Source organism: Lissotriton helveticus, chromosome 5_1 (genome assembly GCF_964261635.1).
Source record: "Lissotriton helveticus chromosome 5_1, aLisHel1.1, whole genome shotgun sequence".
Taxonomy (NCBI): Eukaryota; Metazoa; Chordata; class Amphibia; order Caudata; family Salamandridae; genus Lissotriton; species Lissotriton helveticus.
In genome coordinates, this window is record NC_136065.1 from 287,981,704 (window position 1) to 288,009,432 (window position 27,729).

Genomic DNA, 27,729 nt, shown 5'->3' on the forward strand with positions numbered 1-27,729 from the left:
AAGTCTTAGCCGCGACCGAAACACAGCTTCAAAAGCCCCGCCTTCTGGCTCAGCTCCGGAGACCACACCCAAGCCTTACGGTACCCTGGGAACAAGCAAAACTGTTTCCAAAGTGGCCTCAGCATCGGGCAAAGACGCTCAACCCAAAAAAGTCGTCGACCATAAAAAGGCCATCGACCCAAAAACACCCGTCGATCCGAAGAAGGCCGTCGACCCTAAGAAGGTCACAGATCCGAAAAAGACCGTCGATCTCAAGAAGGTCGTCGATCCGGAAAAGGGCGCCGACTCCAAGAAGGTCGTCGAGCCGAAGAAGGCAGTCGAGCCGAAGAAGGCCGTCGAGCCGAAAAAGGCCGCCGAGTCGAAGAAGGCCGCCGAGCCGAAGGAGGGCCGAAGGAGGTCGTCGAGTCGAAGAAGGTCGTCGAGCCGAAGAAGGTCGTCGAGCCGAAGAAGGCCGTCGAGCCCAAAAAAGCAGGCGAGCCGAAAAAGGCCATAGAGCCAAAGAAGGCTGCCCATCATACAAAAGACGTCCAGCCTAAAGAGACACTCGACCCAAAAACAAATAATAAAGACAAGCAGGCGACCCTGGTACAGGACATATAACAGTATATAAAAACAAAAGAAGACTGGACACTGAAGCCCCTTCTCCTGTTCCTCCTAAGAAAAAGGACTTTGACACATCCCCTTCAAGACCTTTCACACCTCCTCCTTTCACTCCTAACATGCCTTATGTTCCATATTCTCCTCCACCTAGAGATTATGATGAGGAAGAAGACATGGGTGAAGATCCTCAGGATGATTTTATAGAACCTGGCAATCAAGGAAACCCGGATGACACATGGAGTGACCATAATGATCCTGATGACACAGATTATACACAACCCATACCCGATCCCTCTCCATACCCCACAAAGCCATCTCCTACTGACGACACTGTCGCTTTTAACCAACTAGTGGACAGAGCAGCTCAGTATCATGGCGTACACATGCACACTGACCATATGGAGGAGGACTTTCAATTTAACACCTTCCCAACATCAGAGAAGAGTGTACGTGTACTACCTATGTTAAAAGGAGTACTAAAGCACGCACCAGACATCTTTAAAGACCCAGCCAGGGCGCGTGTCCTCAATCCAAGAATTGAGAAAAAATACAAACTGGCCCCTACAGACCCCTCTTATATCAGATCTCAGCTACCACTAGACTCCCTAGTTGTATCTAATGCTAGGAAAAGAGCTAATTCACAAAAAACAGGTGATGCACCCCCCTCCCCCCACCCCCTCCTGACAAAGAGTCAAAAATGTTAGCAGCATCAGGGAAAAGAGTGGCCTCTCAGGCAGCAAACACCTGGAGGATTGCCAATACTCAAGCTCTCCTAGCACGCTATGACAGAGCACACTATGACAAACTGGAGGGATTATTACAACACCTACCAGAACCCTATAGAGCAAAAGCAAATGACCTAATACAGGAAGGGAAATTCATCACTAACGCATCCATAAAATGCGCCCTTGACGTAGCTGCTACAGCCGCTAGGTCTGTCAACACTAGTGTGTTTCTACGCCGGCATGCCTGGCTCCGCATTTCAGGATTTAAAAAATGAAGTGCAATCTACCGTACTCAATCAACCTATTAATCAGGATTTCTTATTTGGCCCTGCGGTTGATACCATCTTTGAAAATATGAAAAAAGATACTGACACCGCTAAGTCCATGGGTGCACTTCAATTTCAACAATCTAGGAGCTCTTTTCGTCGCTCCTCCTTTCGAGGTTCAGGCAGAGGCAACACATCCCAAACTTCTTCATCATTCAAAAGCACTACACAAGGCACCTTTAATAGAGGCTCCAATAGAGGAGGTTATAGAGGGAACAATAACAAAGGCAGAGGACGTGGTAATAATAACACCCGAGCCTCCACCGCCGCCAAACAGTGACTTTTTCACACTCCCTCCAGACCACTTAACACCAGTCGGAGGCAGAATAACACAATTCCTACCAGTCTGGAACGCTATCACTACAGACAGGTGGGTGAGACAAATTTTCTAGTATGGTTACTGCCTGGAACTCACTTCTACTCCACCGAACATACCACCCAAACACCGTCCAATGTCCAAAGAACACATCACGCTGTTACAACAGGAGGTGCTATCTATGCTAGAAAAAGGTGCCATAGAGTCAGTCCCATTACAACATCAAGGGACAGGGGTATACTCTCTATACTTCCTCATTCCCAAAAGACGGCTCACTCGGACCAATATTAGACCTCAGACCTTTGAACCAATACATACTCCCAGATCATTTCCATATGATCACTCTACAACAGGTACTCCCACTCCTCCAGCAAGGCGACTTCCTCGCCACATAAGACCTCAAGGATGCATACTTTCACAACCAGCTCACAGGAGATACCTCAGGTTCACAATAGAGGGTCAGCACTAACAATTCAAAGAGCTCCCCTTCGGGGTAACTACAGCACAAAGGGTTTTTACAAAATGCCTAGCAGTAGTAGCAGCACACCTCAGAAGGCAACACATCCATGTGTTCCCCTACCTAGACGATTGGCTCATAAAAGCCAACTCATACGCACAGTGTGCCAGCCATACCTCACAGACAATCCAGCTACTGCACAGGCTAGGATTTTCAATAAATTACCCAAAATCTCATCTGCAACCCTCCCACCTACAGCAATATCTGGGAGCAACAATAGACACCTCCGTAGCAAAAGCATATCCAAATCCAACCAGGATAGCCAACATACAATCTCTCATTCAAAAAAGTTCAGCCACAACACTCCCTACCAGCTCGAGTATTCATGCAGCTTATAGGCATGATGGCCTCCTGCATATTCATCGTCCCTCATACTTGGCTTCAAATGCGCCCCTTACAGGAATGCCTAGCACGCCAGTGGAACCAAGCTCAAGGACAACTAAAAGACCTAGTGTTGGTAGTCAGTCGCACGTAGCGCTCTCTGCAGTACCTTTCCAAGGGGCGACTGTTCCAAGAGCCAGTTCCACAGGTAGTACTAACAGTGGACGCATCACTGACAGGTTGGGGAGCCCATCTCCTTCAATATACAGTCCAAGGTCTCTGGACAGTCAAACAAAAGACGCTACATATAAACCACTTAGAGTTACTAGCAGTATTCCTAGCAATGAGAGCCTTTCAGAAATACTTACGCAACAAGGCTGTGTTAATCCGGAGGGACAACATGAAAGCCATGTACTACATCCAGAAACAGGGGGGGACACACTCTCTGCAACTGTCTCACTTAGCACAGAGCATATGGAAGTGGGCAATTCCACAAAACATTTATCTCCTGACAGAACACCTCCCAGGGATAGACAACCAGATAGCAGGCCTACTAAGCCGACACAGTCAGCAAATAAACGAATGGGAGATTCATCCTCAAGTTCTCCAACCATTCTTCCAAAAGTGGGGACATCCAGACATAGATCTGTTTGCCACAAACGAAAACTCAAATGCCCGTCCTTCGCCGCCAGGTTCCCACACTCGTTGTCACAAGGCAATGCGATATGGATGAATTGGTCAGGCAGATTTGCGTACGCTTTTCCACCAACCCCAATGATTCCATTATTGGCACGCAAACTAAGGCAACAGTCGGTCACAATGATCCTGGTTGCTCCCACATGGCCAAGACAGCCATGGTACACAACGCTCCTAGAACTCTCAGTGGTTCCTCTCCAAATACTGCGCCTCTCGCCACAACTGCTAACAAAGAACCATGGAGAAATCAGGCACCCAGATCTCAATCAGATGAACCTAGCAATCTGGCTCCTGAGGTCTTAGAGTTCGGATATCTTAACTTGCCTCCAGACTGTATGAACATTATCAAGGAAGCAAGGCGTCCCACTACCAGAGCATGCTACGCAGCTAATTGGAAAAGATTTGTTATTTATTGTAATAATAACCACATCAATCCATTGGATGCCTCCATCCAAAATGTAATATGTTACCTGCTACATCTATAAAGATGTAATCTAGAATACTCATCCATAAGGCTACACCTTGCTGCTATAGCAGCATATCTTCAAAACAAACAACATATGTCCCTCTTCAGAATCCCACCTATCAAAGCTTTTATGGAGGGGCTTAAAAGAATTATCCCTCCAAAGCATCCACCTTCTCCAGTCTGGAACTTAAACATAGTACTTACCAGACTCATGGGACCTCCCTTCGAACCACTTAATTCATGTGAACTACAATTCTTAACATGGAAGGTGGCATTTTTAATTGCTATTACCTCCCTCAGGCGAGTGAGTGAGCTACAGTCACTAACCATTCATGAACCTTTCATGCAAATACACCACAATAAAGTAGTGCTTCGTACAAACCCTAAATTTATGCCAAAAGTTATTTCCACTTTCCACATCAATCAGTCCATAGAATTGCTAGTTTTCTTTCAAAACCCGCAATCCGTGGCTGAAAGAGCTCTTCACACACTAGACGTTCAAAGAGCCCTGTTATATTACGTTGACAAAACAAAATCATTCAGAAAGACAAAGCAACTATTTGTCGCTTTTTCACCGCAACATAAGGGTAATCCCATTTCCAAAGCTGGAATAGCCAGATGGATAGTTAAATGCATTCAAATATGCTATCAAAAGGCAAAGCGCACTTTAACAGTTCCCTTAAAAGCACACTCAATGCGTAAAATGGGGGCATCCATGGCTTTCCTAGGAAATATTCCCTTAGAAGACATATGTAGGGCAGCTACATGGTCTACCATACACACTTTCACCAAACACTACTGTGTTGACGTGCAAGCTAAGCAACAAGCTGCTGTGGGCCAGGCTGTCCTTAAAACTCTTTTTCAAACCACTGCAGCTGATACAGGCGACCACAGCTAGAGGAGAAACTGCTATACAGTCTATGCTAAGATATGAATTCAGCAGCCCACATGCCTCGAACGGCAAATGCTACTTACCAGTATGCATCCGTTCTTGGCATGTAGGGCTGCTGACATTCATATACCCACCCTCCTCCCCAGTGCCTGTCAAAACTGCATGGTTATCTTCCTTACATACATTTACATGGTCATCTCTTACTTTCCTATACTCCACCTTTGCCACAATGGCGAAAAGCAATCTGAAGATGGAGAAGATGCCCATGCGCACTGTAGTCCAGGGGAGGAGTCACCTATTTTGTGATACTTCGAAGACTCTTCCAAGACAACAAGGTGCAAACATCCGGACCCAACACTAGGCGGCGATTTATGCTAAGATATGAATGTCAGCAACCTTACATGCCAAGAACAGATGCATACTGGTAAGTAGCATTTGCCTTTATAAATTCAACATTAGCAAAAGCAAACTCTAACGTTTGCATTAATGAGAAATGTGATGCTGGAACTTAGTAAAATTAAATCAGATAATTGTGATTGTTTATATAAACAGTTTGACAGGAATTCACACAGGAGTTTGGTTGCGAGAAAAGTCAGTTTTAATAAAGATTTGCATTGCAATCTTGGCCCCAGGACAACAGCACAAAATATGAAGTATTGATTTGAATTTGTAATCACAGAGCCTACATCTTGGATTTGTGAATGGTTGATTAGAACAGGATGATATGAATTATTTAATAGGAAATAGTATAATAGCCATTTTGAGGGCTAGTCCTCTTGGTTTGTTTTTCCAGTAGGCACCTACATCAAGATCTTGGATTGCGTCTGATAAATACCTTGATCATAGTTTGTTGTATTTTAATTTAAATGGGCCTTGAACAGAGCACCTGGTATTTCTATAGGTCACAGGGAATGAATAAATGAATGAATGAATTAATGTTGGATTTATAGAGCGCGTGGTTACCCTGGAGCGTCCCAGCGCTGTACCATTGGGGAACCCGTCCTGGCTTTCCCTGTGAGATGGTCCCTTTACTGGGCATCCCCAAGGTGAAGCCAGGCATCCCCGGCGGTGGTGGGGCCAGAGTGGAGATTAAGCAAGCTATTGCCCAGAGTTGCAGCGTGGGACCCCATGGTTAGAGTGGCACCGAGGCGAGATTTATCAGACCCGCTGACATTGATCCTGCACCCGGCCGCGTCGGGAATTGAACCCTGGTCCCAGGCCGACCTCAGCCTCCGGGTCTGCCGCCTCTAACCGTTGAGCCACACTTCTCCACAGGGTACCTCCTAACCTGCACCGTTTTAGTTTTTGGTGTAAATTTTGCAACAAAGTTCTTTGTTCTCCTCTGGGGACGGCTATGGCCTACTGTGGATACTGTTTGAGGTCTGAGGTGAGACCAGTAGCTTCCTCCAGTGTGTAATTATTGTCGTAATAGATTTGCAAAATGTGGTTTTCCCATTCATGAATGCGTTTTCCATATTCTGTCCTAAAGTTATGGCAATCATGTAGTCTGTTGATATAATTCCAGAACTTGCTCTGTTTTTTTAGGTTGGAGATTATAAAAACAACTAACTACTGATTTTCAAAATACTTCTTTTTTTCCTGCCACAGTGTCTTCCTCTACTTTACTTTTACTTGAGGTATCAGTGTCAGAGTCTTTATCCTTTTTATTGCATTTGCTTTGTGATTTCCTATGCTCTGATTTTAAATGTTTTAATTACAGCTCGAAGCAACCTTTATTCTGAGTTTCTGTTGGCCCAAAGATGCATAATTTGGTCTAGCGGTTGCACCTTGTAATGTACTGATTACATCTGGCCTTAGTGTTAGGTAATGAAGTGGAGCTGTGAGGTTTAGGAATATACAATACAGTGACATGCTATTCCATACTATGAAATGACAGGCCATACCATAGCATACAATGACAGACAGTACCATACAAAGTCAAGCCATTCCATACCAATCTATACAATTACGGACATTACCATGACATACAGTACCGTATCATATGATACAATTACAGGCCTTACCATACAGCAGCATATCTTATCTTACAATGACAGGCCATACTATACCATACAATAATAGGCTATACCATACTATATGTAGGAAGCTGACTCTTTATATGGTGGACCAAAAAGAGGTACACAGTGTAAAGAATTTCAGAGGCTCAAATGACACCCCAAATGTTTACTTTTGAGGTAGAGTGTGCGAACAGTTAGGTGTACAAGAGAGTAGTGTTTATTGGACACACAAAGGCAGTAAGTGAGACACACTCAATAAAGAAATCTGTCACCAATTTATAAACATAGCACGTACTTTTAGATAAATCTAGATACCAAGATCATCGGGTAAGTACTTTTCAAGATATTAATTTTTACAGGTTTCAAAAGCTCTCACACTGCAATTTCTGGAATAGTAATGTTATCCTATGAGGGAAAAACATGTACTGCATTTGGGCAATTAACAGCAACTTAAGGGACTGTTTTTCTGGACTTTAGGTGATTATGGGGCAAGGTCCAAGGGCACACCAACAGGTCACCTTGGGAGGCTCCGGGGTGTCCGGGTGCAGAGGTGTGTCATGGCGTTGGGAGTCCTGTTCACTTTAATGGGAGAACAGTCCAGTTACAAAGAGTCTATAATCAGGGACTGAGGAACCAGTCTTGGGGACTCCACAGTGGGGCTTGACCCTTGAGATCCTCAGGCACACAGGGACCCCCTTGGTCCACTTCTCCTCGGGCTGTAGAGCTCGGGTGTAGTGGGGTCATTTGGCATTGGATCCAGTGCTTGAGTTTCTGTGGTTGGAGGGGGGCCTGCAGAAAGATGCTGCAGTCAGTGACTGGAGGTCCAGTGTGGGTTTAGCTCTTGTGGGTCTGGGGACCACGTTGGCACCATCACCTCCCTCGAACTAGGCCTCAGGAGCTCGGGTGCAGGGTTGCTTAGAGGCGTCTGATTTCGGTGGTCAAAGTCTCACTTTTTGTCTTTGGTTTCTGTAGAAAGGGGCAAACAGGACAGCTAGGCCATTCTTAATGTGGGTCTCACTGTCCCCGGCGTGCCTCGATGTGCAGGTCGGTTTTCCTCGGCATTGGTGTCCACACTGGATACATCAAGTCTTGGCTGCTGCAGTTGTTCTAGAACCCCAGGTTTTGGTGTTGTATGCCTCTGGTCGGTCCTGGCGTCCTCACACTTGGAGGGAGAATGGATCTGACCCATAGAAGCACGGCTACCTCTTCCTGGGTGTACTGCTGCGTCGGTAGTTACCATAGGTAGCAAGTCGGCGTACAGGGCGTTGCTACTTGGTATCTGCATCTGCAGGAGAGTAGCTTCTCTACTCCAAGGGGGAGTCTCTTTGGCAATTGGCAAAGCACTGGTAGGACTGGTGGGTTTCTTGGAGTACACAGCAGCAGGACGAGTTCGTTGCTCCACGAGGGTCTGATGCAGCAGGCAGGCTGACAGGGTTTGCGTCAGGTCAGTCATCCTGCTTGGTTCCCGTGTCAGCAGTCTTCTCAGTCTATTTCTTCTTTTGTGTCCGTTGAAACCTGAAGTCCTGGTATTAGGTGTCCCCTAAATACTTAATTTAGGGGCGTTAAGGGGAGTGAGTGGTAGTAGTCAATGGCTACAACTACTCACTCCTGGGGTCACTACACCCCCTTGATGACCACTTCCTATCGGGAGTGGCCATCACCCGGCCCCCAAATTCCTAATTCCATCCCACAAAAGATGGTGGAATACTAAATTTGGTGTTCACTTCAGGCTTGGTTACCCTAGAGAGGTGCCCAGCCGACAGTGCAACACACCTCCTGCATACCTAATTTTCCCACCTGTCCTCGCGCCAGATGGCACAGGGCAGGGGTCAGCATCCTCTCCTGTGATTCATATACCAAAGGCTGTGGGCTCTTTGAAGCTCCCTAACTTGAAACTCTAATTCGCAGGTCATCCTATGGGTTTGGATGTAAACACCTTCTGCCTGAGCAGGCTTTTGTTCCTGACCTCCTGAGAGCAAAGGCTCTTACCCCTGGGGGTCAGAAACTTGTCTGTGGTGGCAGGCTGGCTAGAACCAGTCAGTCAGCGCACCAGTAGTTGGTAGGTTGTCAGGGGGCACCACTAAGGTGGCCTCTGGGTGCATGTATTAATAAATCCATCACTGGAATCAGGGTGGGCTTATTAATATGAGATGTATGATACCAAACATCTTTGGTATCAGTGAAGCCAATATGTAGCTGAGGAGTTCGTTTTTGACCAGTACCCAGCACATGGACTTAAAATGGCTTCCCTGATCACTTGTACTGGCAGCAATTGAACTGGCCAGCACAGAGGCATATCTGCTCATGATGATATGTCCACACATAATATTTTGCACCATTCCTTAGGGCTGTAAGGCCAGCTGTAGGGATGTCTTACAAATATTACATGTGGTGTTAGGGGACATGGCACACAGGTGTGTGGTATGTTGTGTTTTCACTTTTTAGAGCACCTTGTCACGCAGTCTGATGTGGCAGTCTGTATGAGTTTGGCCCTGGGTAGCTTAGAGTGGCACAATATATGCTGCATCTCTTAGTGACCCACTTTAGTACCTATGCCCTAGGTAAAAGAGGTACCACTTACTAGGGACTTACAGAGGTGCTAAAGGCCTGGTCACTTGGGGATCAAATTACCAGTTGTCTTGTTTGGGTAAGCAACACTGGCATTGGGGACCAGTTTAGCAGGAACCCAGTGCACTTCAGTCAAAGTTGCATCAAATACCAGGCAAAAAGTGGGGGGACTACTGCAACAAAAACCCCGTTTCATACACCATATCCTACAATGACATACCTTACAGTACCATACTATAATATACCATACCATATTGTGCTGTACAATGACAGGCCATGCCATACCATACGAATATGCCTCTTGACCCCGCATCGCGTTACCCTGCATGTTGTTACAACGTGGTCGTTACAACGATCGCATTGTAACAATGCATACCATTACCCCGCAAGTCGTAACAACGACTTGCAGAGTGGGGCGCTGGATGTTGGAATAGTATAATGTACTATTCCAACTCCAGGCTGTGTGGACAGTCGGGATGGTGTTGGATTTTAAATACAACACCTTCTCCCCCTCCGCAAGTTGTTGTTACAACTTGCGGGGTAATGGTATGCGTTGTTACAACGCGGTCGTTGTAATAACACGCGGGGTGATGAAGGCGGGGTCAAGGCAGTTGACTATACCATACTATATAATACGACAGGCCATACTATACGCTACAATGCTAGGCTATACCATACCTGGTATGCCTGTAATATGCTTGAAAAGGTTTTTGAGGCCGACAAACAAAATGAATGGTTAACCATGTCATCCATTATAAGACTAATCCACGTTTTATTCAGCTGGTATATGATTGTAATGTTAAAAACATATATGTAGTCACTTTGTTGACTGTCATATCAGTGATATCAGTCAACTAGTTTCTGCACTCATTCAGCAACAAAAGTATACCACATTCATCAAGACATGTTAATTATCTAGCCAAGTCAGTGACAGCACTGACGACAATTGGGGGGACGGGTGACTGACTGAATCCCCCACCCGTTTGAGCTGATGTACGTGGCATGCATGTAGGGTAAATACGGTTGCTCGTTGGGAGATTCTGATTGCCCTTTGTCCTTGGAATTATGTTTTGTGATGTCATATTGCAATATGTGCACTATACCTTTCACCATGCACACTACTGCTTGCTGTTGTTTCATTTGTAATGTTCTGTAAAACTGAAAAATAAGGTTTCTAAAAATATTATCTAGCCAAGTTGCAAAATAATTGTTTTAAAAATGGACTGAAGTAGGATACTCCAATTATCTCTCTATATATGCCCCTCACGCTTTCCATACCTGGCCCTTAAATATAGTGAATGGAAAAAGGACTTCCAGTCGAGCAATCCTTTCTCTGAGTGCAACTCATCACAGCCCCAGAACGCCAGTGCCAAGCTGCTACCAGTCTTCCTGTCAGACATTCAGCAATCACTATTTTATGGATATTGAAGGCCATCAAGAAATGAAGTGCAGGAGTGACATGACAAACTTTACTCAAGAGTTTATTCCATGCATCTTCCTTGTCTCACTTTTGAGGTCTGGGTAATGTTTTTCAGTCTTTGCAAAGCATGGTATCTAAAGCAGTAAACTGAAAACGTTACTTATCTGTAACATTCGGTTCCCATTGTTGAGTGCTGTAGATTAACCCTTGCTGCCTCCCCAGACAAGAGTATGTATGAAGTTACTAGTTGTGCAACTAACTTTGGGCTCTATAACATTTTCATACCAGGTTCTATAATACCTTCCATCTCAACATATACTCATAGGAGAGAAATACATTCTGGTACAGTGTTTCTCCAAGTACTTTGTGGCCTTTGAGGGAGGAATCGCAAGTCACCTCAAAACCAAAAGCACTTCTGTGAAGAAAAACAAGTTGTACTGTTGTGAGCCTAACACAGGACGGAAGAAGTGAAGCTTATGAATCTACGTCACAACAAATCGCTTGTTACAGTTAAGAAACGTTTTCCCTTTTCTCCGATAGAAGTTGGGTTTTTAGGACATTCATGAAGTAGATTGCCCAGATGTGCACATTGTATGAGTTCCAGTGCATGGGGCTAGAATGATAAAAAATCAGAATCTAGATGCGTGCTGGTCATTTTGACATTGTTTGGTAAATAAGGCCGGCAAAATGCATTTTACCTAGTTAACTGCATATTTGTAGTAGGAGAGTGTGTGGCAAAAATATGTTGCTGATTCTCTATGTAAGATCTTGAATGCTATTTTCTGCAGTTTGGATAGTGCTCTATGTTTTTGTTGAAAGCTTTCCTTACTTGCCAGAAATGAGGATGGAGTTTTTGGACAATATAAATGGGTCATATGGTGAAGTTTTTGGCTTTGTCCAAGAGAGCAAAGGCAGTCTTAAGTAACGTGACCTGTAGACTAGTCTAATAATCACTGTTCTTTCTAGAAGGTTGATGAGGCTCTTTTCTATGTGTAAAGGTAAACGGAGTGTAACATGCATAGTTTCAGCACCTACTTCCTTGCTTTTATCGTGAAGATATGTTGCTACTCTTAAGCTACATCGACGTTTCTGAGATAGAGCGAAGGTGTGCAATAATAATATTAATATTAACAATAATATTGTAAGGCAATATCAAAATGCCAGGGAGAGCTTTGTACCCTGCAGGAAGTAAAGTATCTTGGCTTAGGATAAGTTAATTAAAACGGAGTGAAGCTCCATACAATGTTCTAAAGCTGTAATGCACTACTTGACTGGGTATGGAAAGGAAACAAAGAAAAATGTAAGTGCCATATGCGAATGGATAAGTAAGGCTGCTGCCCAGGTATTTGACTGCTTGCCTTTTTTGTACTGTTGGGAGTGTAACCTTAAGAGTAATTTGAGAAAATACTCTTGGTGTGGTTAGGTGTTCGTGCTTGTGATAATATTGTAACCCACGCCCCCCACATAGTATGTGCCACTGATTTTTATGAATTTACTCCAAACTGCACCAGTATTAAGGTTTTAACTTTCATTGACATTTTCCAACCTAGAAAGGGGTTTGGAAGAGGGTAATACACATAAAAGGTAGTCCTTGGGGCACACACCTGCTTGTTTAGGAGGATGGCAGATTCATAAAATGGTTATCTAAGTGTAGAAGTATGCGAGTGCAAAATAAGGTAAGGGGAGAGATCCAGAGGATTCAGAACTGATTAGCAACATTGCATTCTCTTCTTGATTGGTTTGCAAACACACCAATTCCAGATAGGTTGTGCTATGCTTATCGCTCTGTAACAAACTTGCAAATAAAGAGCTCCCTTTCTGTCTCAGGACTCATTTATTGAGGAACATTTTGGTCATACCTGCTCTGCTGAGAGGAGTACCAGTGTTTGATGACCGTCAAGTGGCCACTTGGGCATCTTTGCACACAGTTTTTAAACATTACTGTCTTGATTTTGGATGCAAGGTTGGATGTGCAATTGGATAGGGCGGTACGTCACACTTGTTGGATTCAAGTCTGGTGATGATACTTTCTTCAGCATAGTAAGCGCTTTGGGAATGGTTCCAAGTGGAGGAATCTGGTGGAAAAAGTGTCCAATTAAAGTAAAAATATTACTTTAAATTCCATAATATCCTTTTTGATGGATATTTATCTTCACTGCCCTTAATCCCTTTACTCTTTTGAGGAGATTTGCATTTTTGATAGCATTGTTGCTTTTTAATTCGTTTTATCAGATTTGTCTTGGTCTCTGGAACATGGTTGCCTCACATTTGGTGAAGTAGTCGTTTTTTCTGTGGCCAAAAACACTCAAGTACTGCTGAAAAACATCAGGATCCAGTCTGATGCCTGTAGAGAGATCTTTAGTCCCAGTAGATTTCCATTACACCTCCAAACTCCCCCCCCCCTAAATGTAGGGGTTCAGTTAAACATGATCAACTTCATAACTACAACCACGTGCTTCCAGCTGGTTTATTTGAAAAATAGTTGCCAGCAGTTTCTATTTGAAATTAAATATTCACTGAGGAATGCACTTGATTTCCGCAAATTGGACTACTCCGCTGCCTCACTGATGAGACTGCTCCGATACGAGTTTGTTACCTATGACAGTATTATCAATTTTACCAGCAGATCCTTCTTTAGCCAGTCTACTTCAGTCGTCCACCTTGCCACACCGACACCTGGTAGAATGGTTGTTAGATGAGCATAGACACAGCACAAGATACTTGCCAAAAGCTGTCAATTCACCTGACCTCCTCCAGCTAAAGACAGGCCACATGCTCGCTGTTCTCCTATATCCGACCAACCTACATTTCACTCGCTGTTCACAAATCTTCAAGAGCTCCTTCAAGGCTTAAATCCTTTCCGCTGCTTAGTCAACGAATAGGGGACATCCTCCCAAGCGCTTTCAACTCCACCTTTCCTTAATGAGTACAGGCAAATTCTCAAAGTCCAACTCCTTTTTCTGGAAATATCTAATCTCTGAATGTCTTATTACCCACCTGATGTCATTTAACCGAAATGTAAATCTGTAAATACTGTGGTGGTTGGTACATGTCTCTCCCGTTCAATGTAAGCATTTGTTAGTATCACTCAGCATTGTAATGTTCAGTTACTGCTTCATTATTCATACCAAAACCTCATCTCAGTCATCTGTGTGTCATACTGCCTCTGACCCTGCTATAACGTACTGTTTGACTGGCAATGTAACTATGTACAGTACGTCCTTTAGAAGACCTTCTCAATAAATAAACACATTGGTTTGGAAGTCATACTGGGCATTCTTACTTTTGTCCAGAGGCAAATCCCATATACTCAGAGAAATACGCCACAGCTAGAAGAATTGCTCAATAAAAAAACAAATAGATTTGGGAGTTGTACTGGGGTATTCCTACATTTGACAAGACAGATCCATTTGCTCATAGCAGTAGGTCCCAGCTTCTAATGAGTTTTTCATTTCTTGTGTTCTAGCCAGTAAAACAATTCATAGCCTTGTCAGATTAGATTGTAGGTGAGCTAGTGTCCCCAAGAGGAGATCATTCAAATTTGATTCTAATGCCCTCCTCGTTTTAAACAGTAGGCAAAGCTGTGTAGCAGTGGTATGTGGTTGAAAACTAAAACCGCTTAGAAAGGGAAGGACCCTATATAATTGTATGAATGTGTCTATAAGAGACTTTATGAATCTGGTGCAACTCACATGAAATGCAGAAACAAAAATGTATTTATTGCTAAGCACACAACAAAATGTTGTACGATGTTTCAGGAAGATAAAATAAGAATATAATCATATTTACAAAAATATAATACTTTTTCACAGAGATCATTTGTTGCTGGCCATAAAATAATGGGCACTGTGCCTTGCGGTCCAGGCTTGCATGGCAATTGTTTGGTGAGAGGAAAAGAAATAAAATGCATAAATGTTTTAAATAGGTCTGAAGGTAGTAGTGCACTTTGAAACCATATCTTGAACTTTAAAATGTAGATTTCCCTTTGTTGGACCTGGCCTTTTCCAGGGTTGTCCCCAAACTTTTTGCCTTCTTCCGCCTATTTTTCTGAGCTTCTTTTTATTGGCTTTAGGACTCTGGGCACTTACAAAAATATAATACATTTTCACAGAGATCAGTTGTTGGCGGCCATAAAGTAATGGTCACTATACTGTGTGGTCGAGACTTCGCTGACAATTGTTTGGTGAGAGGAAAAGAAACAAAATGCACAACTATTTTGAATAGGTATGAATGTAGTTGTGAACTTTCAAACCATGTCTTGGTATGATTGGCTTACACCTGTTAGGCATATTCGCTTTACTTGAAAGTCCCTTGTTAAGTGGTATCCTATATATCAAGGGTCTGTAAATGAAATACTACTAGAGAGCCTGCAGCACTGTTTGCGCCACCCACAGGAGTTGCCCTTCAAACCTGCCTTAGGCCTGCCTCTGCCGGGCCTGTGTGTGCAGCTAACTGCTACTTTGGCTTGGCATTTAAACTACTTGCCATGCCTTAAACTCCCTTTTATTACACATGGTCATGGTGCTGTGTGAGTAAAAGGTAGGATACGTGCCTTATGTGTGACTTGTCGTAGTAGTGACAAACATCCTGTTTGGTTTCTCACTGCTGTGAGGCCGACTCCTCTCATAGGTTAGCATTGGGAATTCCCTTATATACTTTTGAGTAGTAATTCTTGATCAGGAAGGACCGGCTTTGCCGTGTTTGGTATATTTAGAATAGTAGTGATAATTCCTATGTAGTGGTGTAGTTGGATTTTACATTACTATTTTAGAAATGCCACTTTTAGAAAGTGGGCATTTCTTTGTGCTTATGACTCTTGTGCTTTGCAGTCTGACTCCAATACACGCCTGCGGCTGGGTGACCGCTATACTTGGTGCATACCTTCCAAACACCCACAACACAGAAAGGGCTGGGTGTGACAGAAGTTGCATCTGCATTCTGATAGTCTTTCTGGGCTTGGAGAGGCTCAAGCCATTCACACTTTACATTTGTATAGGTTGTGTCCTGCCCTCACAAAAATGGCTGATTTACCGCCTGTTGACATCTGGAGCCAGGGCTGGTTTGAAAGGAATTGTGCAGTTTTAAGGGTTCCTTTGAAGTCACCCCTTGAACAAATACAATTTTGAGTATAAGTACATGAGCTCTGACCCCATGTTTTTAGACACAGCATGGGACTTGTAACCAGAAGCTGCTGGCTGTACAATCTGCACGTTGCTAGAGGACTGTTGTGCTGGCCTGCTGAGCTGCAGGAGGGACTTCTAATCTCCTTAAGCGACTCTAATGCACTGGTCTGCCTGCTCCTCACCTTGTGCCCTAGTATTCTCCAAGGACATAATAATAATAATAAGTCTTATAGAGCGCCTGGTTACACTGAGGCCAGTGTGTCCCCGCGGTAAGATGTGGCTAGCAACAGTTAATCAAGCATGTCATCCTCTCTGGCTCCTCCCATGCTGACGTGCACCCTGTTTCCTAGAGCCTCAGGACCAGAAAAGGCTCTGCAGACACCAGCTGACCTTGGGACTCCGAGTCCGGCAACATCCAGTCTTTTGCAATGACCCTGTGCTTGATTTGACTATCCATGCAGCACTCTGACCAGAGGAGTGTTACGGGTATTTTAGGGAAGATCATGTTGGGCCCTCGAGCACCGCCCTCTACAAGGTGAGAGAGGCCGGGTGTCCCTCTACGCCCATGGGTGCCTAAGGAGCTCTGTGCCACCCACAATCGTGACTCTGGGGATGCTGTGGGCTGCACAAGCCATTGATTAGGCGAGATAGCAGGTGTTTCTTGCCCTGTTGACTGCCTGTGCACACTCAGGTGCCCATCATCGATCAGGAGCTCGGAAACCCATCGCTCCACCCTGGGCCTGTGGGTGTCTGACTCAGAGGTCGACTCTGCTGCCCTCTTGCCAAGCAGTACAATATCCCGGTTTTGCTGCTGATGCAGCGCAGTCACCAGAAAATTCTTTAAGCTTCTGTAATAATGGTCTGCTGGTGAAGTATGTTGATAACTGATACGACAGTATATCTGCAGATGTCTTATAGTGTAGTTAACTTTATAGATGAAAATAATTACCAGCACTTATCTTTCGAACCCTTGCCTCAAACCTAACTATAGACATATGCTAGGCAATGCCAAACTTTGTAGCCATTTTCCCGCAGTTGGTTGTGAATTATATTTGACTATTATCATTAAGATATCAAAAATGCCTTGTAGCATTGTAGTTCATGTGTGTGTGTGTGTTTGTGTGTGCACGTGTGTTTATGTGTACACACACACACATCATGGTAATGTTTTATTATAGATCTTTGGGTAGAGGAGAAATAGCAGTGTTCGTGTGTGGAAGCAACCCCTGAATTCGCCAGAAAAATATGGGAGTCTGGTAGGACTGCTACCGGGCCCTACTGGCAGCCAGTATTCTGACTTTTCAGAGAGGCAATTTCATTCGATACAGTCCCTCTCTGATCCCTGTTAGAAAGTTACATAGTCACTGGTTCGGGTGATTGCCATTGGAAGTATGCATTAGTGTCCTTTTGCTCCCATGATGGAACAGGGCTTGGTGTTACTGTTGTTAAGAGCAGACTTTCTTTCTCAGAAGCAAAGGCCCAGGACTGTACACTCCATACAAGAATCTATTATCTGCTAGCATACATAGTGGATTTCTACTATACAAGATATACACAGATACCCCTAGTGAGTCACAAGTTCTTGCATGTCTCATGGGAACACTGGGTTGGCAGCAGCCAGTGAATGCTTTTCTGACAGGTTGAAATCTTGTGGCCGAATCTTCATCTCCACCCTGCGAAGCGAGTACAAGGATCCATGCCATCCATACCAGGTAATGCCATCAACGTTTTGAGTGTGTTCTCCTTTGCGGTAGAAGATACCATTCAGGTTGGAGTCTGTGCAGCAGTTATACCAGTATCCACCTGTTGGTGAAAAGATTTGTTAGTGATGAATATAGGGCACACTCGCCACAGGCTCAGGAAACCAGACACTGCTACTTACAGGAGGAATTTTCACAGATCGCAGTGTGACAGCTGGTGCAGTTCTTAACAGAGCAACATCAGTGAGCAGGAGTAGTGAGTTAGGTAACAAGCAGTTTCAGCTCTAAACACAGTCACCCTTACAATCCTGTCAGATGCCACCTTCTTGAATGCTTCTCCCATTAAAACTGAGCTCCTGCTAAAAGCATCCTAGGTGAGAAGGCACTAAACCCAGCACATTTGCTGCCTCTTGCCAAAGACTTATGCCATCCCTGACAGGGCTGCATTTGTACCTTGCCATACACACACCATTCCACAATCCAACAACACCCATTCTGTTACACACACCAGTTATTGTCCCTATGATACAGAGCTACTCCCATGCTGTTCCGTGTCACAAAATCAACCCAATGCTGTCTTGCGTCAATATGCCCATCCTTCTCAACTAAACCGGTCCACTGCCATTGTGTCTTCTGACCACATCTCTCCTAAACAATGACACTGGACTAAATCTCTCCTGTTACATATGGTGTAGCCCCACGCTGTGCAACCATAAATAAGACCCTTTTTTCCATATGTACTCCCTCCTGTCTTGCTAAGAGGACCGGTTTTTCACTTAAAGCTCTGCTTTTATCCAAAGTCTAAAGAACTTTATCTATTGACTGACTTCACCTCGGACGCTGGAGAGGACCCTCCCTTTGCAGCAGTGAAAGTGTGTTTCTCTGGACCTGAAAAGGGATGTGCCAACTTTATCTCTGGTTCTCCAGAAAGACATTCCCTTCATCCAAATTCTGCTCGAAAGATACTCGTCTCATGCTTCAGGGGCTGCAGAAGCAGTATTAGATTGGGAAAACTTGGCCATGTTTGTATTACATTTCTTCGAAATGGAAATGCAAATACAAAATACAGTCTTTTCAGGACTTCTATTATCAGAACAAGTGTGTGAATCTAGTCTGAAGGTGGTCATTCTGGCCCCTTAGCTGATGAGAAAGAAGCATGTATGGCAAATCGAGGGATGTCTTAGGTTCTGTTTTTGGCTTAAGCACAGCAGCTCCAAGAGCCTTTGCAACTAGCATGACAGTAGTAGCTGCAAGTCTCAACAATCACTAGCAAAGCCAATAGGTTTGGTGTTGGCAGTCAGTCGTTAGACTTTGTCCATACTTCTTGTATTTTGTTTTTGCAAAACAGTATTGTTAAGGATACTGCTAGGTGTTCCCTAATCTAAAAATTGGATTTAAGTAAAAATATTTTTTTATCTCAAAAAGCAAAAATGTCCTTAGTAATCCTGGCATTAAAGGGCACTACTTTGTGTGTGCATGTGCTCCTTGTGAAAGGGCAGAATGCCATCACTCGCAGTGAAGTCAGCCAGTAGTCGAAGTGGCTGATCTTATGCCCCATGCTGTGTGCTCTAGTGGGCGGAAGAAGAAAGTTGATGACATAATAATAGACCAGTGGGTGAAGAGAGCTGACTAAAAGCCCTTATAAGTAAGTATATTATATGTATAATTTTTGAAACATCAAAAGGTCTTGGCTAATGCCAAACCTACCAATTGACCATTAAGCATGGTGCTCTGGAAAAGATAATCTAACGTCACTGCTAATGAAAAGGTGTTCCTCTTTGCATCCAGTGTTGGGATCGAGAGACAACTTTCTGGCGCCAATACCACTGATTCACCGGTAGGCCTATTTTGTCACACCCATGTTGCACTAGGCTGGAATTATTGAACTGTTGTCGAAACTGATAGCCTGCAGGACCTCTTTAAAGTTGATTTGTACCCTCTGTATGGCACCTCACCTAATCTTTGGCCTTCAAATAGAGGCACTGGTGGCAATGTCTGTGGTCAGTTATAGGTACTTTCCTCCTCCTGTAACACCGCTAACAATTAAGTTCTTGTTGTTTGCATGCAGAGGCTCAGACGGAGAGACTGCACACTTGTGTAGATTTCATACTTCCGAAAAAGCTGTTGCTATTCCATCATATTATTCTAAGACCCACTATTACTTCTGAGATTACCAGTGGTTGTTTGTTCTCTTTTCTTCTTTTAAATGTGTACCCTCACCCCCCATGACCCGGTTTCCCTCTCTTGATTTCAATTAACTATGTTAATGATTCCTAGATCGTCTTCTGATTAGAATAAATGGTTCCTACATCCTTCACCAACACAAGCTACTTCTTCTGGCAACGCACTCTCTTCTGTAGTCCTTCAGATAAATTGTATCTCATTTAATAATTCTGCCTTTCCTGTTATTTCCTTTCCTGGGCTTAGTTGTGAACACAATAAACACTTCGATGTTCGACCCTAGCAGCAGTTATTACTTGGACCTCATTGCCTTTCTGTTCGCTAGAATCCCTGTGGCTTCATACTGCAGCAGTGTGCCTCAGGGCTTATTCAGAATAGGCACTTGCCCTGGATTGGTCCTCTGTTTTGCATATTATTCAGGGGGGTTAAAGATCCTTTCAGTTGTGATTTAGGCTATACATTAGCGTGATCTTCCTTTTCTCAATTCCAAGTTCCATCTCCACATTCCAAACACTTCTCATGATAAGCCTAATAGAACATGTTCTCCACCCCTATATCAAGAAAGTTGCATTGAAGTGGAAGAGAATACTTTTTTAACAATGTCCCTCCTAACAACAGGAACGTTGATGTTCTCCTCCAATTTCATAGTACCAATATATATATATCCATACTAATATTATAAAGAGAGAGCCCAAACCTTTGAGGCGGTTAAGCTCAGGAACTACAGCACCAATCGGAACACCCAATACAGCATTGCAAAACACAGTATCAGCAGATGGACATAGGCTATACAGCAGCCCACCGTATACATTATAAGGGGAAAAGAACGTTAGGGGCAAAGTAGTCCTTTGTGGGCGTGTGCGCTGTGCTGGGGGCGTGTGCATAGAGCGATGGGCGCGGCATTGGTCAAAACCCAACCCTGCTGAATTATACCGCTTGCGAGAAGTGTTCTGAGTAGTCCGTTGTGGGAGTGTGCGTTGTGCTGGGGGCGTGTGCATAGAGCGAAGAGCACATGGGTGCGGCATTCGTCAATACCAAGCTGGCGTTCTGAGTAGTCCGTTGTGGGAGTGTGTATTGTGCTGGGGGCGTGTGCATAGAGCGAAGAGCACATGGGCGCGGCATTCATCAAAACCAAGCTAGATTGCACCGCTTGCGAGAAGCGTTCTGGGTGGGACTAGCGTTCCAATACGAGTGGGCGGTGCATTTCGCATTGTTGTGGGCGTTGGCCGTTGACGCCATGTGGGGCGTCTAAGTGGCGCTACAGCGGACAAACACGTTCGCGGCTGACACAGTTCGCATTTTGCAGTGGCGTCAGGTACAGCGGACAAACACGTTCGCGGCTGGAGCCGACAAAGACGTTCCCAATATTGCTCGGGTGCTGAGGCGGGTGCTGAGGCGATTCAGCATAGCAGGGGGGCTAAAACGCAGTCACTGTGGCGCTTCCTCACACTGGCTGGACCAGTTCAGACATGTTCGGCTGCAATGGACACCTAGCGTTACCGTGTATGCACTGCTCAACTACACAGGTAAAAAAAAAACTTTCGAGACTTTCATTTTTATCCCCGGACAATGTCAGGGCGGGCAGCTAGTATGTATGTATGTATATATATATATATATATATATATATATATATATATATATATATATATATATGTATATATATATATATATATATATATATAATATATATAATATATTCTCCTCACTGGGTATTTTTACACATGGTTCCTTGCAACAATTGATGTCTGTGTTGGTACACATGTATATTTTTTATACGAACGAACATATCTTAACAACTTAAAAATTAACTGTTTTCCGGGCATGTGTCTCTTTGAATTACCTTACCAATTGTATTTTGACTGGTCTGTAGTATGTTTTATCATGAATAAGAAAGCTCCCAAACTTCCTATTGACTATCAGTACAGAGGAATCTGGTGAAAGGTGATGTGCTGTGGCTGCAGTGCACATCTCATCTTTAAAACTCGTTTTCTCCAAATAATGAAGCTAGTCTCTTTTAGAATCTTAATTTGATCTTTGATGATCCAAATGTGTCTCTATTGGTGGAATGCTTATGAGTGTTGAGTAAGATTGTATTGTTAATTTCTATTACTACTGTCGACAAGTGTATCTTACTTTTATGTCACTATACGTTTTCTCCCTGTCCTCACTCCTTGATCCCACAAAGAACAGCCAACAAATAGTGTGCAAGGTACAAGTGTTATTGGGAATTCATTGAATATCACCTCAATTTATAGATGAATAGTTTTGTGCAATTTTTACAATCCGACTGTCAGTGTTCCTGACCAACTTAAGGGCAATAGCTCAAGACTAGAGGTCAATATTGCTTGTTCCTTCCACACCTGTATTTAAAAGTGCTGTGCATTTCAATATTAAGGTCACTCTGCTGAATCTTTTCTGTCAGGGCATGTAACTAAGTGGTTAAGCTTTGCACCTACGTCCTCTGTTCCGTCCTTGCTTTATAATTCATGAAAGTTGGCAGATGCTAGCGTCGATGAAAGAGTGAAGGGACTAACGCTATGTCTCAGATCCACAGGTCTGTATCTGATCTTAATTTTCTACCTCTCTAGCCTCTTGAACTCTCCAAAGACAATAGTCCACAGCTTTATGGTCACCATTACCGATACTTGGTTTTTCTTCAAATGGAGAGGATGATTTTATGAGGTTTTATATCTGGGACCCTCTTCAGGGTGAGCAATTTTCCAGCATGACGGATGTCATTAGCCACTCCCATACCCTCAAATGGCAACATTTTAGTGCATCACTTCTCTATTCCTCTCTCTGTCCATCCAAACAGGACCCTTCCTGCTGTCCTCCCTACACCGACCTGTGGCTTATCTAATCCTGCCTCCCCACATCCTCCCCACATCCTCCCCACACACCTCGGGCAGAGTGGTCCAGCTACTTGATGCCTTCCTTACCCCCTCTTCTCATCTTCATCGCATGGATCTCTTTCCTGCCCTGGATAAACCTGTGGGTCTGCTCCTTTCTAGGACCTAGTGGCCCGACCATTCGGCTGCTTTGAACCTCTCTTTTTTTTATCCTCTGTTCCCGTTGGTCTGGATACCCCCTTGGCGGTCATGCTCTGATCTTGCTGCACCCCTGGTCATCCTGGTCATGATCCCATTGTCACTCCTGGGTGCAGCCATCAAGGCACTTGTCTTTGTTCCATCCTTTTTTCCCCATCCCTCTAGTAGCCTCCTTGTGTGCGTATGGGCCTGTAAGCTCCTTTGAGTCCTCCTTCTCTTTCAGTGGCACCACTCACTCTTGAGCCCTCTTCCTATGGGCCATGCTGTCTTGAGACCCTGGTCTCGGAGCCTGTGTCCCTGCCAGTGTTCAAGTCCCTCCTTGCATGTCAGATCCAGCCCTCCTCCTGTTGTGTTGCTCCCTGGCCTACCCCCACTCACCTTGCCGGAGCTGGGCGCAGTGGTCCAGGCACTTGTCGTTGTCTTTGTCCTTGGTGCTGAAGGCTGTGTTGTTGTGGTAGCGCAGAGAGTCTCGTCCTGCTGTGCCATTGTACTCTCCGAGGAGGAGGCGGTAGCTGTTGAACCCATCGCTGATGCTGAAGTGACTATACTGTGCATAGCTGCTGCGGCCTTCCCAGTCCTGGAATGAAGGGGGCAGAGTTATTGTTAGAGCTTATACCTTCTTTACGCTTCAAAAGGCAAGCTATCCTGCCTCCTCTTTTTGTAGCAGCTCCTCTGCAGTCTGCCCCCACACACCTCAGCCACAGCCTGCTCCTTCACACAGTCTTGCCACACATCCTACAGTGCACACAGTATCTTGCTTTACAAAGCATTTGACCGCCACAGATGGCTTCTTGGCTGGTATGAATGAGAGACTTGAATATACTGCAGTAAGCACTTACTTGGGAGTCTTTCTTCAGTGAACTTGAAACTAACCAGGCTTGATTTGCTTAGGAAAAAATGAACGATTTTGGATTTTACACAGATATTTTGTAAAGGAGTTGCAAACATTTCTGAAGTGATTGCAAAAATATGGTGTCTCATTTTAATTTCCTAGGCTTTGGGAACCTTAAAAGTAAATTTAAGGAAGTATGTGTAGATTATGAGTCTCAAAACTATTAGGAAGTCACCTGGACCCGGATCCGTAATGGATTTATTCCATGTACGGCAATGTGGCTCTACACAGGGCAGCGTAAGTCTGATGGGAGTGTTGTGCCTTTTTTGGGATATGCATATACATTTTGTGTAAATTAAGTGTAAATCAGCACCGTATTATCGAAAGACACCTGCAGCGTGATCTGCGTACAGTAGTGTCGCCTAGAGAGGAGGGTCAGCAGAACATCTTGACACGTATACCCTGCATCTGACAAGAAACAAAACACCCGGTATACTTCCCGCAAAGTGCAGATGCTCCATATACGTGCATCACCACATTCACACAAGTACCCTCCTGTCCACTCTTCTCCCTACTACCTTGTAACAGCAAACACTTAACACTTTGGATGGTACACTGCACACCAAAACTATACAGATCAGATAGTCCACATAGTTGGTGTCAAAAAGCACACAAAAGCACTTGATGATCAACAACAATGCTAACTTCCTGGAAGTGCGTTTGGGAGTTCAGAGTCATCCGGTTGTTACTTGTACTTGGCAATGTGGCTGACGAGTTCACTTTCTCCGGTAGCTCTCGGCACACCCTGAGCTAGGACACCATCAGACTCTAGACGAAGAAGTGCAAACAAGAAACAAACAAGGCTACAGGCCTTTTCCATCTATGCACCCAGCACCTGGAATGACACAGTGTATTCATCAGGACTACCCAGCCCTGCTCAAGTTTAGGAAAGAGCTGAAGACACTCCTCTTTGCAAAACACTACATAATGATGCAATAAATTCTCTTTTTCTCCCAGAACCTAGCTACCTCTACAATCACACCGGTTCCTTTCGTTTGACCGTGTACGTTGCTCTGCTGCTTTTTGACTGTGTTTGTGCTATATAAACACTGCATTCAAGTCTCTATGCTTATAACACTGTGTTTCACAGCATCAAACAAGACACTGATATTACACATCCAGCGCACAGTAAATTTTCTGTATTGTTTGGTATCGCAAGCTCACACCAGTACCAACCATAACAATAAACAATCCCAACTTCCGGCAAAACACCGTTAAGAGACCCCATGTAGTTGGAGCTTACAACAGTACTCCATCCTTCATGAAAAATACTTCTACGAGAAAAAACATAACAATAAAGCAACACCCACCCAACACCCAACAAATCAGATGGATTTGAAGGGAACGTGTGGACTTTAACAAGGGACATAGTCCATGTACCACATGTACATCTCAAACCGGGCAATGCACATACCAATCCTTCAGATGGTACATACTCAAATTGGTAAAGATGTCAGGCCACACACACACACCAAGCAACACTAAGACATTTACAACCAAACACATACACAAAATACTAGCCAGACTCATACTAGCTATATTCCTAGTTCTCTTACACTGTCCTCAAGACCAGGGAGTGAGAGGTATTCAAACCCCAAAATGTGCCACAAGGCCATACCAATGGCAATACAGCCCTATACATATAACTTTTAACATAGCACCCGGTAACTCACGTATGGCTTTCCAGTCAAGTATTATAAAATCTCACTCACCTCACAAACAGCCCTTCCTTGTGCAATAATGTCACACCTCATTTACAACCCTTTGCCGTTTTATAACGCCTCTCTGGCCGTACTGTCCGACTTGGCTTAAAGCCTTCACGTAAATAATAGCATCAGTCTCACACACCTCGCTTACCAGTTTAAAGTTCTGAGCCATTCTAGTGGGACAGACGCATCCTACTTTATACAGTTTTGAAACACATGACTTACAGGTTCCCTTACACCCATTTGTAGCACACTTCACCCACAGCCTCAAATGATGCTCTTGCACATGTTACATACACCCTGCCTTATACAGTATATTAACGCGTGACTTACATTTACATTTGTAGTGACACATCACTCACAGCCTCAAAGGAGGCTCTTGCACACGTCACTCACACCCTGCCTTGTACAGTATTGTAACATGTAACTTACAGGCTCACTTGTACCCGGATTTAGCACACTTCACTCACAGCCTGCTCCACTCACGCGCAGTATTGCGTCACTCCCTTTCCAGATAAGCATGCGCTTCCCTGCCAGGTTACCTCCATCTCTACGCGGAGGGTGGTGGGGCGCTGGGTGAGGCGGTGGATGTTCTCATTGCCCAGCCAGAAGTCTCCCTTGATATTTCCAAAGCCTTCCTTGTACTGCTTCCAGTCGCGGTTGAAGGAGATCAGGCCGGCCTTTCTCCTCTGGATGAGAGTCCAGCCGCCGCCATCCGTCTCCATGTCACAATACACCTGAGGATAAAGAGGCCGCATCAAGGCAGGGACCAGTGAACTTAAAACCGGCACAATGAGGAACTGCATCTCAACACCCAAACTAAGGCCCCTTTTATACCAGGGAGATTGCAGGCAGGGGGAAGACGTGATGTGTGCTGTGGCTTTCACTGCTCACTCCCGAGCAGGAGTGGGTAGTTCACCTTACTTTGATTGCTCCCATTGGGGTGGAGGGGAACAGAAACGCTTACACTCCCCCCCCTCGGCTGAAATACAGTACTGCCCAAGCTCCAGCACAGCTCCCGTCTCACCTGTACCAGCCTGCTTGGTACGAGTGATCGAACACTGACGAGGGTGGGGTACATGCACATAATCATAGGAGCTGGAGACACAGAGTGGGTGCAAGGAGTGGGACACACCTAGACAGACTATGTGAGCCGCACGGAACAGACAATGGGCCAGATATACAACCCTTTTTTGCGGTCGCAAACTGGAGATCGGCCCGTTTGCGACCGCAAAAAAGGGTCCAGTCATGTACAAACGTAGCGTTAACGACTCTCTCTATTAGGAAGGGGCAATAGCGAGTCTCAATGCCATGTACCATTGTTTTACAACCGTCGCAAAACATTTGCAGTTTACCACCTACTTCAAGTAGGTGGTAAACCACTCGCAAACGGGAAGGGGGGTCCCAGGGGACTCCATCCCTTTTGTGAGTGTGTGCGGAAATATTTTTTAAGAGAAGGCAGTGGTCCCAGGGACCACTGCCTGCCCTTAAAAAATGAAACTGAAAAGTTTAATTTTCTTTTTTAAATGCATCCCGTTTTACTTTAAGGAAAACAGGTTGTATTAAAAAAAACTGCTTTATTTAGAAAGCAGTCAAAGACATGGTGGTCTGCTGACTCCAGCAGGTCACTATCCCTTTGAGTGCTAGCCATTCCCTATGGGAACGCAAATTGTGCTTGCCTCAGGAATAATAATGAGGCATGCAATTTGCGACCCCATTCGGAACCGCAAACAGTGTCTGAGACACTGTTGTACATTCACTTTTGCAAGTCACAAATTTCATACATCTGGCCCTTAGTGAGTATCCCGTACACATAGCAAACAGTGCAAGGAGCAATGGGCACATGAACAGACAGTGTGAAGGCTTTAGGGGGTCGTTTACCATTTTGGGCAGTGAGTGGACCTTTATAAATTGTCAGTTCTCCCGCCCTTTCAAGCTCACGGTTTCCCCATTCCAGTTTCATTAGGCGGAAGTACTGGTTTTTATGTCGAGCCTAGCACCAGCACACATGCCCTGCTCGCTCGGCTGTAGCAGAGTATGCTGTGGAAGCCTCACCCACACTCAGCCCATATTTGTCATTGGCTGGTGCCATTGTCCTTGGTAAATGCTGGCTTCTGATTTATTATGAGGCTTGTTCGTCCCTCCTTGTAACCGCCTTGTTGCCATTTGTTACCAGCCATGACGACGGGACCTTTTACTTCGCTGGTTACACAG

General features: G+C 44.6%; 2 protein-coding genes across 3 annotated transcripts in view; one reads left to right on the plus strand and one right to left on the minus strand.

The window, feature by feature from the left end:
- The window catches only part of MTOR (mechanistic target of rapamycin kinase), an 865,133-nt gene that overhangs the window by 374,368 nt on the left and 463,036 nt on the right, over positions 1–27,729 (plus strand). The gene's annotated exons all lie outside the window — the stretch shown is intronic.
- ANGPTL7 (angiopoietin like 7) overlaps positions 10,194–27,729 on the minus strand; it is a 30,208-nt gene continuing 12,672 nt past the window's right edge. The window contains exons 3-5 of the mRNA XM_078642232.1: positions 26,058–26,252; positions 23,296–23,494; positions 10,194–17,791 (exon numbers count right to left, since the gene is read on the minus strand). Coding sequence (XP_078498358.1) covers positions 17,580–17,791; positions 23,296–23,494; positions 26,058–26,252 — 606 coding nt within the window. The 3' untranslated portion in view covers positions 10,194–17,579. The remainder of the gene's footprint in view (positions 17,792–23,295; positions 23,495–26,057; positions 26,253–27,729) is intronic.